At 35.5% G+C, this 20,480-nt stretch overlaps 1 protein-coding gene across 2 annotated transcripts in view; it reads right to left on the reverse strand.

Moving 5' to 3' along the window:
• Window positions 1–5,125: 5,125 nt before the first annotated feature.
• The window catches only part of LOC123550852 (uncharacterized), a 62,740-nt gene continuing 47,385 nt past the window's right edge, over window positions 5,126–20,480 (reverse strand). For both annotated transcript variants that reach the window (XM_045339268.2, XM_053540189.1), the window contains 7 exons: window positions 18,201–18,374; window positions 17,473–17,580; window positions 15,985–16,024; window positions 10,935–11,012; window positions 10,067–10,483; window positions 9,028–9,157; window positions 5,126–6,549 (listed from right to left, as the gene is read on the reverse strand). In XM_045339268.2, coding sequence (XP_045195203.2) covers window positions 5,700–6,549; window positions 9,028–9,157; window positions 10,067–10,483; window positions 10,935–11,012; window positions 15,985–16,024; window positions 17,473–17,580; window positions 18,201–18,374 — 1,797 coding nt within the window. In that variant the 3' untranslated portion in view covers window positions 5,126–5,699. The remainder of the gene's footprint in view (window positions 6,550–9,027; window positions 9,158–10,066; window positions 10,484–10,934; window positions 11,013–15,984; window positions 16,025–17,472; window positions 17,581–18,200; window positions 18,375–20,480) is intronic.

Raw genomic sequence — 20,480 nt, forward strand, 5'->3', positions numbered from 1 at the left:
GTAACCACTTGAGCCGAAATGTCCAAGATGAAAAACAAGACACTACCCCAACTACACATGTACATCATAAATGTCGTGCTGAATGATTTGAAAAGATCGAAATATTACATCTCTGATCGAATATATGGAGAAACGTTTAACGGCCTCCACACGGTACAACAAACCTACTAGAAAAAAAGTGGACTCTCCATAGGTCGTTCTACATCGCACATGAAAATGAACATGCCCTTTAGCCCCGTGTTGAGCAGGACTCAACATTTGCACAACGACTTTACACTTATCAGACAAAAATGCTGTGACTACAATCTTGGTAATTGCGCTCGTTCTCTTAGTGCGTTCAAAACATGTCTACTTTTTATGTTACGGCAATCATCCAGCTATCCGGCCCGATTTACTAGTATAAAATAGCCAGGATAAATATCGAACAAGGAATGCCATTTTCCAAAAACGCAGCCTCCCTAAAGCGAAACTCAAGCACGCTGATGTGCACACTACCAGCACACACACTCACATACAAAGCAAACACGAGGACAAAACGAATAAATAAAGGAACACAGTCGGGCACTGTTTTGGGACGGTCAGTGGCTAAAACACAAAGGCAACAAAGTTCGGTGCCAAAATTTATTGAGCTTAGATCATTCTCAAATTATAACTAGTAAGCTAAAGAAACACCAAGCACGTATAATTTAAAAATGACGCCGATTTCCTTCTTTGACTGGTTAACAAAGGTTTTAAGCTGCAATAATCTCGTCAGCGTCGTGTTACATCAAACGAAAATATTTAACATTTATGCCGACCTTTATCTTAATGTTGATTATAGATTCTGAGGGAAGTAAAACTTGGTAGAATAGCTGGCCCTCAAAGTGGCTACCACATACGAACATATCTCTCATATAGGTGCTGTTTGGTTGATGTCTCAGTACTCACCTATCATATCCCAAAAACATTTATATGAATGGTGGACTGACCTGTTCGCTTCAAGATATTTCATTTAATAAAGTAGCCGCTAAAAACAAGGATAAACATCAAACATGGAATGCAACGTTCCAAAAACACAGCCTCCCAAAAAACGAAACTCACAGCACGTAGATGTGCACACTGCAAACACACACACCGAGGACAAAACGAACAATTCAAGGAACACAGTGGGGAACCACCTTGGAACGGTCAGTGGAAAACCACCACTGGGGAGATTAAACCGGTTTATAGTGCACATTCAACCGCGCTCTTACCCCCTCCATGTTCTAAAGTCACGGGGCAGTGTAAATGAAACTAATCCTCGCTAGGTGAATCTCTAACAGACGCAATGGAAACAAAAGGCATGGCATGTAAAACACAAAAATTCTCCTGTATTATTATAACAAAAGCAAACCTTAAGAACAAAAACGTATGTATCCAATGCTTTTGCAGAAGAGAAACATCCTTAAAGCCCGACGAAAGAGACCAGAAGACAGAAATCAAAACAGTCCAGTCCTGGTGGGATTTGAAATCTGAAAACGGGTTTAGCACTAAACATGCGGTGTGTGTCTCAAAACAGCTGGGTCGTAAACTCTTTTAGTAAAACGTTTTATAATTTTACCAAACAGTTAGAAAATGACAATGGCCCAAAATCTTATCTTGTAAACCACATCCCAATCAAATTAATACTAAATTTTTAAACTGAAGCAGAATTACGATAGTAAAATTTTATTTGTTAGGTATGCAACTTGGAAGCTTGTACTATTACAATCACATGCTTCTCATGTGGTGCTCTATTTCTTGCAACCTTTTTTTTTGCGCTGGCTTATTGCAATGCGATCAGACACCGAGGCTTTAGATCACTTTCTAGACAATTCCAACTCAGCTGGGGAAAACAGCCTTGGTCAATGTGAATGTTTGATTTCCTGTTTTGATGATAGATGTAAGGATATATGTAAGGAATAAGATGTTCTAGATCGGTTGATCCTGCCACATATCTTTAGGTGTTGAGTTTGACACAAAATGCAAGAATATTCGTGTTTCACAACTGAAAATTTCAGAATATACTAACATGATCACTGATGTGTTGCAAAAGGAAATACTAATCTGATGCAGTCTCTAGTAACATTAACATCAAACTTGTTCGGCAAGTAAAACAAAATTACTCTATTAGGGCTTTTTCTGAAGCTTTCTGTGATATAATAGCTTTAAAAAATTCAGCAGCCAAATCACCACCCAAAATTACGACAAACATTCTTTTGATATAGACATGCGGATAACTTTCTTGCTAAAATTCAATAGGATAGTTTACATTCTAGAAGATGAGTGACTAAGCAGTGAATAAATAAAGGTTTATCGATAGCGAAGTCTTTGGTGCAGCCTGTTGGGAATTCGTTCAGTGGCCATATAACTGGTAGGAGACAGCATTCTTAAAGATATTTTTGTGGAAATGTCCTTCTAGTACTGATGGTATGGTGGAATCTTATTCCCAAAACAGTAATCTAGCGATTCGATAATCAGGCTCTTGTATAAGTTATCAATAAACAAATTGGCAATGTCTCTGAATGCAGTAGTACTTATAGTAATGTGCATTGCTTCTGGTCATAATTCAACTGCTGATGCAATTTCCATGAACAGTAGGGAATGCCTTGTAGTCAAACCCAACGCCGGAGGAAAATCTAACGAGTAATATTTTAATATTTCAGCAAAATTGCAATTGTTCTACATGTCATTAATGAGAGCAAACAGTTACACGCCTTTTGCAGTTTTTCAACTATTGTGGTGGTGGTGGTGGTCGGGGGGTGGGGGGGGGGGGGGTGGAAAGCTACTAATAGTTAACATCTTTCGGCCAATAGACAATGTTGTAGATAAAGTGAAGTTACTGTTTCCCCAGACTAGTATCCTCTGGTCAGAGATATCATCTAGATTAGTTTTGAGGTATTCAAAGAATCTGATTGTTACGGAAAAGGCTACAAAACAAATACATTACTTAATCAGAAATTTAAATGTTAGGATATAATGACATACGAAACAGGAAAAATATTTGATATTTCTAAATGATAATGAAAAATATGCAAGATATAAGCTATTTAAAACACACTTCTTGCCATCGTTACTTAACACTTTGACATATGATAGAATACAGTGTTATTTTTTTAAATTCATAAATGTCATACTAAACTATGGCATTAATATCGTGGAAAATGACACCGTTATTTATACTTGCTTAGAATGTGTAATTGTGGAAACATGAGCCCCACGACATATACAGAATGTATCTTTTCAATCTATATTAGAAATCTAATAGACAGATAAAATTATTACCTGCGTAAAATTCAACAAGGAAATTACTTGAAAAATGACTTCCACGTATCTTTAAAGAGTAAAAATTGCCGACGTTCATGTTCTTATCCTACCAGGAATGAATGTGGCAATTAAATCACGGGAAACTGTTCAAGTACTCTTCTGTAAAGAAATAAAGAAACAGCTTCTGACAGGCTTGCCGTTGCGATGCAGGGCTCTATTATGGCTGTGTTTGGGGTTCTCTGTGCTTCCGGAGAATCTACCGTTACATTTTATCTCTTAAACACTGTCTCTGAACTTGAGATTATATATTGCTATTCGAGTTCATAACAGCGTCATGTTGGGAAAGGTTTGAAATCCATATAACGAAGCAAGGGACAGACAGGAGAACGGTGAATTGTTAAATCCTCAGATAGTCTGGGCAGTAGTTCTGTAACAGTTACGAAGATCATTTCTAAATATTAGTTTCCTTGAATAATTACATTTTAGTTGAACTATTGTCAATGAGCAGAAAACTTTATTTAATAGTAAGATCTAAATAATATCGTATTTCACTTTTTAAAGTGTTTATCTATTTCAATCACTTTATGGTTCATTATACTCCCATAAAACGAAGTTTCGGGTGGGGGGGTGGGAGGGGGTATATAGGAGCGAGTTTGGCAGTCGGTCGGTCGGTTGGTCGGTCGGTCTCTTGGTTTTTGTGGTTTCCGGATGATAACTCATGAAAGGCTTTACTGATTTGAATAATTTTTGGTACACATGTGTAACATCGGAAAATACAGGTCAATTCGAATTTGGGGTCAATAGGTCAAAGGTCAAGTTCACAGTGACCCTGAACAGTTAAACGGTTTCCGGATGATAACTTGAGAACGCTTGGGCCTATGATCATATATTTTGGTACAAAGGTGTAACATCATAAAATACAGGTCAAGTTCGACTTTGGGGTCTATAAGTCAAAGGTCAAGGTCACAGTGACTAGGAACAGTTAAATGGTTTCCGGATGATAACTTGAGAATGCTTGGGCCTAGGATCATATGTTTTTGTACACTGATGTAACATCATGAAATACAGGTCAAGGTTTACTTTGAGGCTAGTAGGTCAAAGGTCAAGGTCATTATAACACAAAACAGTTAAACGGTTTCCAGATGATAACTTGAGAACGCTTGGGCCTAGGATCATGAAAATTGACAGTGACGTTGGTTATGACCAGCAGATGACTCCAAATGATTTTGAGGTCCGTAGGTCACAGTGACCCGGAACATTTAAACGGTTTTCGGACAGTAGCTTCAGAACGCTTGGGACTAGGATCATGAAACTTAATAGGGAGGTTGGTCATGACCAGCAGATGATCTGTATTGATTTCGAGTTCCAAAGGTCAAAGGTCAGGGTGACCCTGAACATTTAAACCTTTTCCGTACAATAACTTGAGAACGCTTGGGCCGAGGATCATGAAACGCCATAGGGAGGTTGATCATGACCATGACCAGCAGATGACCTCTATTGATTTTGAGGTCAGTAGGTCAAAGGTCAAGCAAGTTCAGCTTTGACACTTGCTTAGTTCTGTGACAAGGCCATATTGTGGGGGTATAATTCGTCACTCCTGTGACAACTATACTTTGCTAAGCACTACACAAATAATATTAATATAAACATGCATTTTTTATGCTGGAGCAAACTTACAAGAGTGATAATATATAAAATGCAGTGCAGCTTGGCTAACAGAAAAATAATTACAGGTTCAATTCCTTAAGTCCATGGTATCCATAGTTTATACCAGTCGTAATTTTAAGCTGATTGTGAAGCAAGTTCTACAACTTATTTTTATCACTCTCGACAGCTCCTTCCTGATACAAGCCATCACCACGAGGGCATGTGAAAAGACAAGCTTGTTTGCCTTTTATTGTTGAGCACCAAGCAAGGGAGCGAATGGTTCCACTTTTCACGTCTTTGGTATAAGGCGGCCGGGATTGAACCAACGACCTTCCGCACTTGAGCTTGAGGTGGACGCTCTACCAATAGGCTATCGAGATAGTATTCATACGTATGTTAAACCGAAATAAGGTGCTTTGTCAATGAGTTTTCACAAAATAAAATTGGCTTCATTACAGCAAGAATTCAGACTAAATAAATGTCTGCTAAAAGTTATATTACAAAAAAAATTCAACTGATTCTGCAGCTACACCTTTTTGCGTATGTGTAGTCACTGGTTTATATATTTGAAATTGGACAATGGATTCTTCATCTTCCACTTTAGGCCTACGTATACACATATGAAAAATGACCACAAACTCTGATGGCTAGGTTTACTACTCATTGTAATAATAGTTCTATTTCTTTTGATATTTAAGATCAGAAGGTAGCACTGTGATATGTGCCTATCTATATACCAGTAACACGTGAAATAATCGTTAAAACTAACGCAGGAAAACACTTCTTATCTACTGAAGTTCAAAGACTGATACAGTGTCCTTCTTAAACCCAACATTCATTCTACATCTCTGTCTATCATAGCAAAACGAGGCTACATCTTCCAGACCATCTGACTCTGTCACAACTGTGCCCAGTACGCGTTCACCTCTATAATCAACCTGATACACACTGCCTCTGTATTCTAATACCAGCACCGAACCATCGCCAACGATACAAACATCTGTGACTTGGTTGGAAACATCTATCTGTAGTGTAGACAGATGCTTTCCTCTTTTGTCTAACACTATAAGAACACCAGAAAAAAATACGGCATATATTCTCTTGCCATCATCACTGACAGCAATACGACCGTACGCATCTGTTAAATCCGTGCTCCTGTAGAGAAATTGTTGTTGCTTGCACTCTAAATTGTATGTATATATTTCCCGTCCACTATTTACAAAGAGAGTAGCACCATGACAGGCCAGACCCCAACATTTATGATCAAGCTTTACTAATTTCTCAAGCTTCATTTTACCTGAAACTTTCACAAACTGAATTTCGCAGAACTCTAGACTGACAGCAATTCTTTCGTTACCTATATAACACATGTCGTAGGGTTTCCGTGCAAAGTTACAATTACCGACTAACTTGTACGATCTGTTTAGTTTCTTTATGCTGTTGTTCTCAATATCAATGAGGAAAAGATTTCCATTTGGCAGCACACAAATGCTCCTTACAAAGCACTTGTCCTCTCTGTTAAATTTTGTTTTAACTCTCACATCATAATCCCCTCTCTTACATTTAACAGTTAAACTCTTTACATTTTCTTTGTCATAAGTTCTTTCGTAAATGACTTGTTTCATTCCAACACAAGACCTGAAATTCATATGGAGATGATTATTATTCAACTATGCATCACTAGATACAATGTTAGCTTAAGTGTATATATCATATATAACGAACACTGCTAAACCAAAATCTGAACTGGGCCAGTTTTAGAAAATCAGGACAAATATAAAAACTTAAGGGCAAATATGGGATAATAGGACCAATACAGGATTATTGATTTGTTAAACTGAGTTGAGAAAAAAACATTAATCAATTGATTTCATTTAGGCCTTGGGCCAATAGTACCACCTTCTGAAAAATAACAAGGCTAAAATGAAGTCATGGTATTGATAATATTTTAACACCAAGTTAATTGGAAATAGTTTATATTGGGTGCTGTGCAGAAGTTACTTTATTTTCAGCGCTTGCATTTGAATATTTCAACTAAATTACTTTCCTACAGTATTCAAATTTGCAACCCTAATTGTAAAGGATCTATTAATCTGATAACCTGATAAATATAAAAAGCATGTTAAATGAACAGAGAGAGAGACAGAGAGTGAGAGAGAGCGTGATGTGAAACATTGAAACAATTTGGAGGCATCGAAGACGAAATAAAATGCTAAGCTAAATAGTCGAAAGCTTGATTGTGACAATTCTAAGCTAAGATTGGAAAAAACCGAAACAACAAAACTATAATCGAGGGTATCTCAGCTTATTTCGTACTGAACTCAGCGTACCATATGACATTTCATTACGTGCTGTTTAAAGTTAAAACGTATTATACCCGTGATATTACGGCATAGGTTGGGAAGCATTCGTAAACCAACCGGTAACACTGTTGAACAGTCAGTATGTTACAAACAAACGATTAAAGATATAAATGTAATACTTTATTTATAAACTATTAAGCAGTGTTGCCTTAAAATGATATTCAAAACTAAAATAAAACTTCGTAAAATTCTTGTGTTTAGGACGAAATTTTGGTTACTTCCGCAAGCAAGAATGTTTCAAATGAAATTGATTTTAATTTTTTAAGGTCTGTTGGTCTGGTCACCTTGTTCAATGGATAATGATAAACTACTTAATCAAAAGTCAAACATAATATTTCAACACAATATAGTAAGCATGTGCTAGAGGGTGTGCGAAATGTTGCACATTTCCTTGCATTTGTATGAACTCTATCTATCGATCCAAGTATGCTATGGTTGCAAATTGAGGGGTGTAATCAACATCGTTGAAGTGAGGTTTCATCAGTCTAGTCGTGACTTTCTAAAATATCGTTTGGACATTTACACAAAATAAGTTTTGAATGTTCAACGTTACGGTCAAGGTATCGACGTGTGTACCTTTCAATACTACAGTGTTGCCTTCCTGCCATTCATGCATATTGATCTGCATGCAGGTACCTTTGACATACGTGAATACATCTTGTTACCTTAAGGGGTTTACCTCTTAATATTTACATTCACTATATATGCTTTATTTAGAAAGGCAAATAATGCTGCAATTATATCTAGGGTGGCCATTTCTGCGTGATTGCACGCGCGATTTAACGTCATTCGCAGAAATACCTGAACAAAATGGCATCGTGTGGAAAATATTACAAATTAGACATAAAGTTTCAAAAAGAATATTAACTTTTATCTAACACTAACTTAACTTTTTCAGACGGTAAAGATCAAAATATACGACTATATGATTTTTTCTTGGATTTTAGCATATAATAGATAAAAAAAAAATCAATAAGTGTATTTTTATCGGAAGGCGAATGAAATTTAACGTGTGTTGATCTTTTTGCTTTTCTGTTAGATACTGAAAAGATTGATAACCTGACATTTATTTTGATTTTCTGATACGCTTGAAAAGCAAACTACTTATTTTTGTAGTAAGCTACCGTTAAAATGTAAATGCTGCTATTTTTGTCCGTTTACACGGGTATAAACCAGATTTGGGCGTCTTACAAATCATTAAAGAGTTACTAGAGATACACAAAAGCAACTACCTTAAGTAAAAGAAAGATAGAATAGTACATTTTCCAGATCAGACAGAAGAAATAATTAACTAAATTTATGTGACATATTATCCTACTCAAAAACAATTCACACATGACTTACACTTTAACCGTTTATTTATAGAAATATCGAGAAAATTTACGTGCATATATCTGCATATTAAAACTGTGCGTAGAAGTACAATTGTTTGACACACATATATTCAAAGTTCCATTAGCATTTGTCTTGCGTTAACGGAAATAAACAATCAAAGTGAGGTAGTTGAAAAGATGGGTACATTATCTTTTGTCGACATCTTGTTTAAAGCTGTCATTACTAATTGTGTTCTAAGCATTACTGTTATTGCTGATTTCTATAATTTAGATAGCTTCTAAACGCAAAGAAAACGTTTGAAGAGTGCAACTAACAAGGCCATATGGAGAAGTGTCTGAAAAACATCATTTAATGGTATAATCAGTGATATATGTTATATGTGTGTCGTACTTTACGTAGCATCGTATGTTATCGTTACCTGTGGTATTTATCCTTATAATGTAAGCAGCAAACCTTGCCGTGATCAGAACAATACCATTCACAGTGCGTGCCATCATGTTCCTCACAAATAAATACATTAGTCAAACCTTTGTCAATACCTTTGTCAGCTGAAACAAAACTAGCAAGTATTCAACACCTCAACACTATGCTCTTTGTGCGCTTATTAGTAAAGTACTAGGTTATTAATACAATAGGTAACAAACCAACTGCAGAGCGTTTAAAACATAAAAAAAAAATTCTATATACAATCACACTCAAGAACTTAAATATCTCACTTAAATGTGTATAATGATATACGCTTGCTATTTATTAGGTCATTTACAGACTCGGGCCTAGTTTAGGGCGCGATAATCTAGTATTGGAGTCAACATGACTTTTAAATATTCGACGTTGTTTGAGCAAATTGCAAAACTTAATGGGTAGTACCAAACAATAAAGCTGGCTTTGAAACCGAGATCCAATTCTAAACGTCCTCTGACAAATATAACAATTAAAATATACAATTCTAACGTTAGCTGCAGCTACCACATATTACATAACAGTAATAATTAGCTTAGCTTTCGGCTTGGGTGGTTCCAATACTCCCGCTTTCATAGCTTTGGGTATTGTCTAATCACCCTGGGGATATGGTGTCTGATTTTAAATGTCTCTAAATAGATATCTCCAATACCATTTTGGTACTTGTAACATGTGCAAATTTTGAGTTCTGCTCAAGCTAGGGCTAAAGGGCGTGGTTGGTAGCATGCTATTCCACTACCGTCCATGAACAGGCTCAAACACATCGAGCCTGCAGTTTCCACTTTTTTTATTTTGGTAATTTTTCTCCATCATTAGAAATTCTCATAATATCATTATTTGTTTCTGGAACTCACGTATATGTATAATACTGAGAAACTCTTCTATTGCCTCACAAGTCAAAGCCGTTCGATATATTTTTACAAATATGTTCAAGTTAAAGTTTACGAAGCTATTACTCGTGTGAAAATGACCTAATTTTCTTATCATTGATTACTTACGAAGTCGCTTTCTGATATCCTCTAAACTCGCCGACGAGCAGCTTGCTACCACATCATAAGGCTTTGCCATCTCTTTCTCTATCAATAGACATTTTCTTAACATCATTACTTGTTGCTGGAACTCACTTCCATTTAATGCCTTGAGAAACTCCCCTGTTGCTTCACAAGTTAAACAATGGATTTTCAAACCAGCGGAAGACTCGAATTTCAACATATCGACGATATGGAGATCTTTAATGGCGCTTAGACAAGCAAGAAGTTGATATACTGATTTGTCTGCTGAATGTATACGCTCTCCTGGTTTGAACTTGTGCTTAGCTACATACTGTGCCACGGCTTGATATACACGTTGGTTCGCTTGCATTGTTTCAAATGTTGGCCCAACAACTGATATGTGTAATTCAAAACTGAATGGCACTACAAGTAAGAAGGTAAATTAAGTTGTATACAATTAACCTTTTGATACATCAAAACATTGACCTTGTATTTTTTATTTTGCGTTGTTAATAATTCGAATACTACATGAATTAGCAGCCAAACTGACAAGGTAGCAGAACTTAAACATCTTGCTTCAATGAATTATGAATTCAGAATTTGATATTGAGATTTAATACATACGCTTCTTAAAAGAATCTTATTTAAAAGAATTTAACAGACTGGTAAAGCGATTATATTGGTTTCATATGCAAATAACAAAAGGAAAATAGTATTCCTATGCAGGTATTTAATGATAATGGTCAGATTGTAGATGATAAGACCGGGACGAAGTTACCTGTAAAGCAGTAACAGTAGTATTACTGCTATAAAGTTACAGCACATAAAAAGACATTTGGTTACTTTGTAAACATGACAATACTTTACACGCTACCTTCTTCAGCTTTGGTGTGTGGTTTTTCAAGAGATGCTGCTCTAACACCATGCATCAGTCGAAGTTCCTGCTCAGCGACTGAAAAAAAATTTTTTTTATTACATACTTACGAATTTTCTGTTTCAAATATAGCACAGTATTTCATTAACGAAAACAAAATCTCATCGGATACGTATAAATATTCAATAGGAAATGACGGAATGATGGCGTCTAGACGCTACATGCGTCAAAAAGTTAATCGTTTCAAACGAGTTTTCAGTCTTATTGTTCTACAATTTTAGACACCATTGACTGATATAACACTGGAAATATGTATATACGTATAATAAAAGGGTCATTAAAATTGTACCTTGATCTGCAAAGATGAATTAGGCTCTCGTGCTCTCGTGGATTTCGCCAGGTCTGATTACACCGGGAGCAAGCGCCTAATTGTATCCAGGCCTGGAAAAATCCACTCGAGCCGAATACAAGATTGAAAATGGTACTGTTATAATAACCAAATGGTACTGCTGGATTTTCTTAGTATCTCATGATATGTTGATTCAAACAATAAGATCTCTCTTTTGTTATATAGTTTTGTTCCGTAATATAAAGTTTACAATTATGTTTTAAAACTGATAGCAAATGGAAAAAAAAATACTTAACTTTAATAAAACACATCTGATTGTATTAATATCACATCTATTATTGACATAATATAACGGTAATATAATATTTGAAAAACATAGGGGATTATGACATCTGTTTTCAACTAGAAAAATATAGCTTTAATCTGAGTGCAGAGCCTTTATAACATAACACTAATGGTTCGTGTTGAAACTGATTATATATTTAATAATAGATATTCCTCTTCGAAGATTTGTGAGAAAGAAAAATGCATATTTACATTAAAGTGATATCAATGTCATCTAGTTTTAAGGCAAAAATGTTGTTTATATAACTCAGAAGTAAAGCATAAGGTAGATATTAATAATCTAGAGGCATGCTTCTTTAACAACGTACTGGTATCTACTGGCTAAGGATATTATGATGTTCTTTAACAAAACATTATTTCGAAGAGATAAGGATATTTTGATGCTGATCTGAAGGCATGTTTTTAAACAACATATTGGTATCTACCAGCTAAGGCTGATTTGATGCTGATCTGGAGGCAAGCTTCTTTAACAACTAATTTTATCTACTGGCTAAAGATATTTTAATTTCCCTTTAATAACATATATCTATATATCGCTAGGATATTATGATGCTGACCTAGAGGCATGCTTTTTAAACATCATAGTAGAATCTACTGGCTCGGGATAATTTGATGTTGATTGGAGGCATCCTTGTATAATATCATATTAGTAACTACCAACTAAATATATTGTGATGCTGATCTGGAGGCAGGCTTATTTAACAACATATTTTATTCAACTGGCTAAGGATATTTTGATGCTGATCTTGAGGCATGCTTCTTTAATAATATGTTAGTATCTACATGTGTAGGATATTTTGGTGCTTCTTTAACAACTTATTAGTATCTACTTGCTTAGCATACTTTGATGCTGATCTGAAGGCAAGCTTCATTAACAACACATCTGTATCTACTGGCTAACGATAGTTTGATGCCGATCTTGAGGCATGCTTCATTAACAACAAATCTGTATCTACTGGCTAACGATATATTGATGCCGATCTTGAGGCATGCTTCATTAACAATACATCTGTATCTACTGGCTAAGGATTTTTCGATGATGATCTTGAGGCATGCTTCTTCAACAACATAATAATTGTATCTACTGGCTAAGAATACCTGATGCGATCCTGAGGCATGCTTCTTTAACGACTTACTAAAGCTATTTTGATGCTTATCTTGAGGTATGCATCTTTTATAACATATTAATATCTACCAGTTCTTTGAAAAATATTTGTATCAACCTTCTAAGGATATTTGGATGCTTTTTTAACAAGATATTAAAGGAAAGCCTGATAATAAGTTAATTTCGTATGAAAGCCGTATTCAAGCCTTTCATAACGCTGAAAGAATTTTTAAAACTATTGAAAAAGATATGGCAGTTTGAAAATTAAGAAAATTACTGATCATGGAGGCAGCCATTTTGTGTGTTTATGACGTCATTTTCACACTGCTGAATTTTTTATTTAGCAAATAACCTTTTAAATATATTAATTTTATATGTTTCTTGAGTGTAAAATGTAAAGCATGGTAATTTCTTTCATTATAGGTGAAAAAAGAAGAGAAATTATTTTACAGAAATAAGTAAATACAATTCAAATATGTGTCTAGAAATTTAATAAATCCGCCATATGTTTTTGTTGCCATGGAAACAAAATGGCCGCCATTTTGATAAAATATTTAAATGATCATAACTTCCTTATTTTTAAGTCGATTTTGAAAATTCTTTCTCTTCTTTTAATGATTACAGAAATCCCATCAGATGGAATTAACATCAAAACAACATTGCCTTTCCCTTTAATATCTACTGGCTAAGTATATTTTGATGCTGATCTGGAGGCAGGCTTCTTTAACATCATATTGTTATATCCTGGCTAAGGATATTGTGATGCTGATTCCGAGGCATGCTTCTCCAACAACATATTATTTTCTACCAGCTAAGAATAGTTTGATGATTATCTTGGTGCACGCTTTTTTAACATCAGAATTGTAACTACTGGCTAAGGATATTGTGAGCTGTTTGGAGGCAAGGTTCTTTAACAACACATGTGTTTCTCCTAGCTAACGATATTTTGACGCTGATGTTGAGGCATTCTTTTTAACCTTTTGATGCTGATCTGAATACATGCTTCTTTAACAACATATTATTGTCTATCGGCTAAAGATATTCTCGTGTATTTCTTGAGACATGCTTCTATAACAGCATATTCGTATCTACTTGCTAAGAATATTTTGATGCTGATTTTGAGGCATGCTGTTAGATACGAATATGTTGTTAAAGAAGCACAACAAAATATCGTTAGTGAATGGATATTAATATGGTGTTAAATCATGGCTCCAGATCAGCATCAGAATACCTTTAGCCAGAAGATCCTAGTATGGTGTTAAAGAAGCATGCTTCCAGATTAAAGAAGCAACACCAAAATATCCTTAGCTGGTAGATACTAATATGTTGCTAAAGATTCATACACATACCAAAATATCCTTGGCCAGTAGATGCTTACATCATGTTAAAAAGAATGCCCCCAGATCTGCACAGAAATATCCTTAGCCACTAGGTACAAATATGATGTTAAAAAAGCATGCCTCCAGATGAGCATTAAAATATCCATAGCCACTTGATGATAATATGACATGTATATATGTATCGCTCAGTAGGGCGAGTGTAGCAACGATTCCCGAGAAATTTTACACATGTTATAATATGAAATCAACATGCGCTTACTCTATTCTAGCATCAAATATATAAAATGAATACATTATCTATCAACTTCGTTAATTTTCCTTGAAATATGCGGGAATATCAGGGCTGAGGTCATTTCCTTTTCCATTATCCATTATAGGGCCGTAATATGTGTACGCTTTGAAACGGAACTCACATATGTAAAATAAAGTGTATATTTAAACAGCTCGTAAGCGCCAGAAACTCCCAGTTAACACACGTTGACGCTTTTGTTAAAACACCCCTTGAAAACGACAAAAACAGGAGTTCTAAGCTAGAATGTTAAAATGAATACCTCTAGATCAGATCAACATCAAATATCCTAAGCAGATAGAAAATAATATGTTGACAAAGAAGCATGCTTCCCGATCAGCGTCAAAATATCTTTAGCCGGTAGAAACTAGTATGACGTTAAAGAAGCATGCATCCAGATCAACATCAAAATACTCTTAGCCAGTAGGTATTAATATGTTGGTAAAGAAACATGCCTCCAGATCAACAGCAAAATATCCTTAGCCAGTAGATACTAATCTGTTTATAATGGAGCATCCCTCTTGACAGCATCAAAATATTCTTAGCTGGTAGAGACCAGTATGTTGTGTATATATATAATATACCGGTATATCAATTATATCTCTTATACACACTATCTGTATAAATTTATTGTATCTTCGAGATCCAGGTATTTTTTTCAGAGAGAAAATATAGCTTCTCTGGTCCCAATCAGTAAAAAAGACTAAATTGTCACTGCTGATTTGTGAGCAGGATAACAGAGATTTTTGTATATATGCACATTATGAACCAGTTCGTATGTGTAGTACAATTCTGATGTGTATATAGAGTATCTTATATGTTGGTAAACTTGCTGCGGAATGTGCACGCTCGTCCGTACTGCTAGGCGCTTAGCCGCAGTTGGTCTGATATATTGTAGTGGTGATTAGCTCGTACAAATTCTCCATTTTACTCTATATTTAAGAAATTCATTCATTAATATTGAAATGGGTACTGACTTTAATTATTGTCGAAAGTAGGCATTTGTTGAAGCGTTGCCGCAAGACCAGTCACCATTTGGGGAAATCATAAAGTAAACCGCACAGACTGCGATGTAGAAAACTATGTGTGACATCAACACGTCAATGTTTCTAGTAACGCGAACTTCACATTCGAAATATTTTGCAACGTAATAATCATCTCAAACTTTCAAAACTGGAAGTCCTGGTCAATGTGATATCACGACATTAACGGATATTCGATAATTCTTTCCGGCGATCGAATATCTGTATATCCAAATGAAGCTTATCCGAATACGAGTTTCACAAGGGTTGTCACGCTTTAAGTAGCACTGGGATAAGAACACTGATACCCGTACTTTTTATGCAAATATGATAACATGTGCATAATGTACATATTAAAAAATATCTTACTTTAATGATTGGGTGTAGCGTTGTTAAATTTCTTGAGTGTATATATGATTTAATAAAGCCTAAGTTATAGTATTTTAGTGAAGACATGGAGGGTGGAACCTGAATTCTAAATCACACACAGGATTCAAAGCCAAAGCGGTAACGAGCAAATTATTCGAAGCCAGTGATATTATCTTTTCCGCTACGGAGGCCCCTGTTTAACAGAAAATATTATCTAAACTTTTAACATACATTTCAACTTTTCCTCCAACTGCTGCAGCTTCACCATATTCTGAAATCACAGATGAAAAGAAGACTGAAAATGAAATCTAAAAAAAATCTACGGTATTACAATCTTGTATTTACATGCGCTTATAGCAAAGGAACCGGCGTGGGAGCCATCTGGTCCAGTCGGCGGACAGGTTTTTGAACACTAATTTTTCATTTGGCATGGCCACAGAGGTTTAGATTAAAGCTGCTTCTGTTTAAATTTTATTGTGGATGTATTTTTGACATTTTGGTAGAAATAAAAATAGGAGAGGAGGTTGTATTTGGTGTAGTGAAACTCAATTTTAGTATGAGTAGTACTTTCAGGTAACAGAAGTGTGATTTCATTGTGATTTTACAGTAAGCAAATGTGACAAGAGAAATCTCTCTTAGAAGATATATGACCCCTACTTTTCTCTTCACTTTATGTCAGTTTTATCATTACTCTTTAAAATTAGGTAAGGATTTGTTCTCTGAAATGGGTCTATCTATGTTTGGTAGCTCTTTAAAAAATGTCAGTTTTATAATGAATATATAAGGAATACTATTTAGTGTAGTGTGACCTATAAGAAAATGTGGGCAAAAAATGAGATTTGTCAAGATATTGATATGGGCTAGTTTGGTCAGATTTTGGTAGAAAATGAGCATTTCATTGAAATTTTGCTACAAAAATTGATAAAAACAAAACAAATCACATTTTCACTGTTTTTTTGGTGTATTTCTTTTTAAATGCACACTTGCACACCAAATATTGCCCATTTATATCTTGCAGAGGGGACATTTGGTATATTTCAAAGTGTTAGTGTGTAATTTGCTTGCAAATTATAGTAAAAATACATAAAATAGGGCAAAAATAAGCTCAGGCTGGAAGAACAGGTTACTAATTATGTCGCGACATCAATTTTGGAAGAAAATTGTCGCAGAGACACGCGTTACTGAAAATGCAATAAAACCTTGAAAACTGATTGAATCAAGCTGACACTTGGTATTTTTCATGCAGATATATTACTGGTACTATACAAATGAAATTGAGACAATTACAAAACCTCAGTTTTTCTTATATTTGAAATAAAAGCACTAGAATCTGTACCAACACGCATTGGACTTTAGGCACATTTACGTCATGTTATGCACTTTAATTCCTTGCCAGTTACTAAAGGAAGTATGCAATAAAATCTGTGAAAAGGTCTTTCGGAAGCATAGAAAGCAACCAAGCAACATAATATCAGACTAGGTTTGATTAGTATGTTCACGAGATGTTATGAAATGTGCAACATCCCTCATTCCCCCTTGCATCGGTTGAAGCGGAATTCTTTAATAGTAAAATTGGATGTTTTCCATGATTCCGAAGGACCAGAAAATTTATCAACACCGAGGTACTTGAGGCTTCTGGTCTCTTTATATACTTTTCAAATTATTTGTACTTTGCAGTATTAAACTTTAATCACGATTCTTTAAATAAATTATATCTACCTGCTTGTGGGCTTCCTTGACCTTTTCAGCAGCTTCTGACATGGCATGGTCTCGTAGTGTCTGACGAAGTTCATCGGATGTGAGCAAATCAATCTCTTTCTGTTGCAACTTAAAAAAAACTAATCTGGTTTAAAATTCAAGTAAAACCTCTGCAAGGAGGTATTTACCACTGGCAAGGCATATCTTTCTGGTGGTAATTTCAATGGGAGCTATATACTATACATAACTGAAAATCCATAGGCATCATTTTTAAATAGCATTATCAATTGTCATAGCACAACCCATTCTCGGGTTTTACAAACAGATCCTTCCGAATTCAGCAGCGGACATCTTAATGTCATAAGATATCATGCTTTTGAATTTTATGAAAGCATTGTATCTCAAGATATTAATCGGATTCGAGAGATTACCCTATGGTGAAACAAAAAGCAGTGGAAAGTTTGCTTCATCGTTTTCCACCACAAACCCATATTTTGCATGGTTCAAGTATAGACTTTATGTTGAGATTCAATTAAAAGTACATCTTATTTATGCATCAATATCGATGTCGTTGTCTACAAATAAAAGAAGTCGACACATAATTTTTGCTGTTGTTTCTGGCCTAAAATGGACATTAAAACACGTGTAAACAACAATACATGAGCGCTGTCTGATTATATATATAGTGTTTATTGTATTCAAATGTTTTTCCATCTCTTACATTGGAAGTTTGTTACTAAAAATAATACCTCGTTTAAATTGACTATCGCTTCTTGCACTTTTCGTTCTTTTAGCAGCGGTGTTTTGCCAGATATGTCTTTGACCTCAAGTACACTTTTGAACAAGTTTATACAATGCTTCAGTTGCTTCTCTGACTGTTCATAATTTGGACTGTGAAGTAAAGCATTGCGCATATCTTTTGCCTGTAAAGCATTCATTACATGTATGATCTAAAAGCATGCTAACTTTGAAAATATCGATCTAGTTGCATATCCATAAAACAAAGAAGGAAAAGCCACGTTAGTAGTACTTAAAGGGCGGTGAAAAAGCATCCTGGTCATGTTACTAAAAATAAATTATCGGACGGATTATAGCACCTTACGGAATTTGTAGTATTTGGGGACATATCCCCACCCCACATAGTACCATATTTTTACAAGTAGACAATAATATGAAACTGGCCCCGAAAATGATCGTTGTATTTATGTAGTATCTCTAGGCAGTGATGATATCAGCAGGTGCACTTTGGATGTAGGGGTGAACTCGTACAACCCTGACATAGTGTCGTCCCATATATCTCTCCTCCATTCTCTGCCCTTCTGTTCGCCTCCACTCTTCTCTATCTTTTAAGGACCGGGTGTTCCAAGTACCTCATTCGTCCTTCGTTGTGTCTCCCTCAACCGGTCTTCTTCTCTTCTAAGTGTATCTACAATGTTGTTTTGAATAACGGCAGCTCTGGCTTCAAATTGTTGTAACTCTTATTTGCTCGGCAATGGACTCCATTATGAACATTTCACAAAATAAAAGATAAAAGGTAAGGGAAGATTTCCCGGAAGTACAGAGCACCCCACAGCCATACAGCCATGCTTTGCAAAGTAGGCCTACAACAAGCAGAAGCTTTAAGGGCAAAGTAGTTGTTCATATGGAGGCTGCGCTGACCGGAGATTTGATCTTACATGGAGGACCAACTCTCACCTAACCCATGTTTAAAATCATTTAAACAACCTACGCCACAGACTCTGTCTATTGGTCAGATGCGATGAATTCATTTTACATTACGGTGCTAAGTGACAGCTGTATGGGCATGTTTCCTAACAATACCCAGAGTAAATTCCGGACAAAATTACCAAAACCCGTTCATGTCAATAAAGATGATAGGGAAATTGTTTCGATTGAACTCGTCATTCCTTCTCAAATTGTCAATGTGATGAAGAAGGAATCTTATTTTCAAATTGTTACAACCCATCCTAGACTATGAAAGGACATCTTTCACCTAAATGTAAGACAATCAATGATAAACACACTGCTCATTTCTCTATCAAATCTGGAGTTTATTCTTCCCAAAAGCATGTCAATACTAAATTCAATAATGCCATTCAAGAAGGTCTAGAAGAAACTTTCCATACGAATTCCATTGAGTTTCATAACGGTTAATCCAAACAAAAGGAAAGAATCAAATTCAGTGCTGATAATAAACATACGGGTGTATATCTTTATCCTGCGTTATTACTTTTTAGGGGGATGTAGTCAAAATCTAGAAGATGTTTATTCGGAGATGAAAAGTCTTTTCCTTACGGAGTTGATTTTAATGTCGGAACCAGTCTTTATAATTACTAGGGGCGACACCGGATAGACAGCTCAGTTTGTTGGTGGCACGTTTATGGTGAAGTTGCATTTTCTGAAGAAGCTACGACTTAATTTAAGATCAATGTGTATTCTGTATATCGGAGTGAAGCATATTAAAACATTCGTATTCCATAACATACCCCAGTAATCTCAGAACGTCCATTCTTGAAGAGATTAGGAAAGTCAATATCAACCTTGTCAAGCTGAAGGAGAGACGAAGGCATCATGTGGAATGTGGTGTCAAATTCAAAGCACATCAACCTACGATGGCTATTCACTTTACCTCTCCAACAACGGAAATACAGGATACAAGTCAGCAGCAAAGGTCAGGATAGCAGTACACAGACGAACAAAAGACCTAGTTCGCATGACAAAGGGCAGGATAATAAAACACGGTCCAATAAAAGGATTAATATGAAAGAGCGAGGTGCACACAATCTATCAACAACTAAAGTAAGGACAAGAAGTAAACAGCTCGCAAACACAACGGCCTTTTTCAGGGCAACTCCAATTCATTTACAAGGGAAGTACCTTCTTATCGTCTACTTGTAAGAGATTGTGGAGTGGTGATATGTCACCAAACACTAAAAATCCAAGGGTGATATAATCCGTCTGATAATCTATTTTTAGTAACATGACCAGGATACCATATCAGCGCCCTTTACTACTCACGTTTCAAGAAA

The sequence above is a fragment of the Mercenaria mercenaria genome, chromosome 4 (genome assembly GCF_021730395.1).
Source record: "Mercenaria mercenaria strain notata chromosome 4, MADL_Memer_1, whole genome shotgun sequence".
Lineage (NCBI taxonomy): Eukaryota > Metazoa > Mollusca > Bivalvia > Venerida > Veneridae > Mercenaria > Mercenaria mercenaria.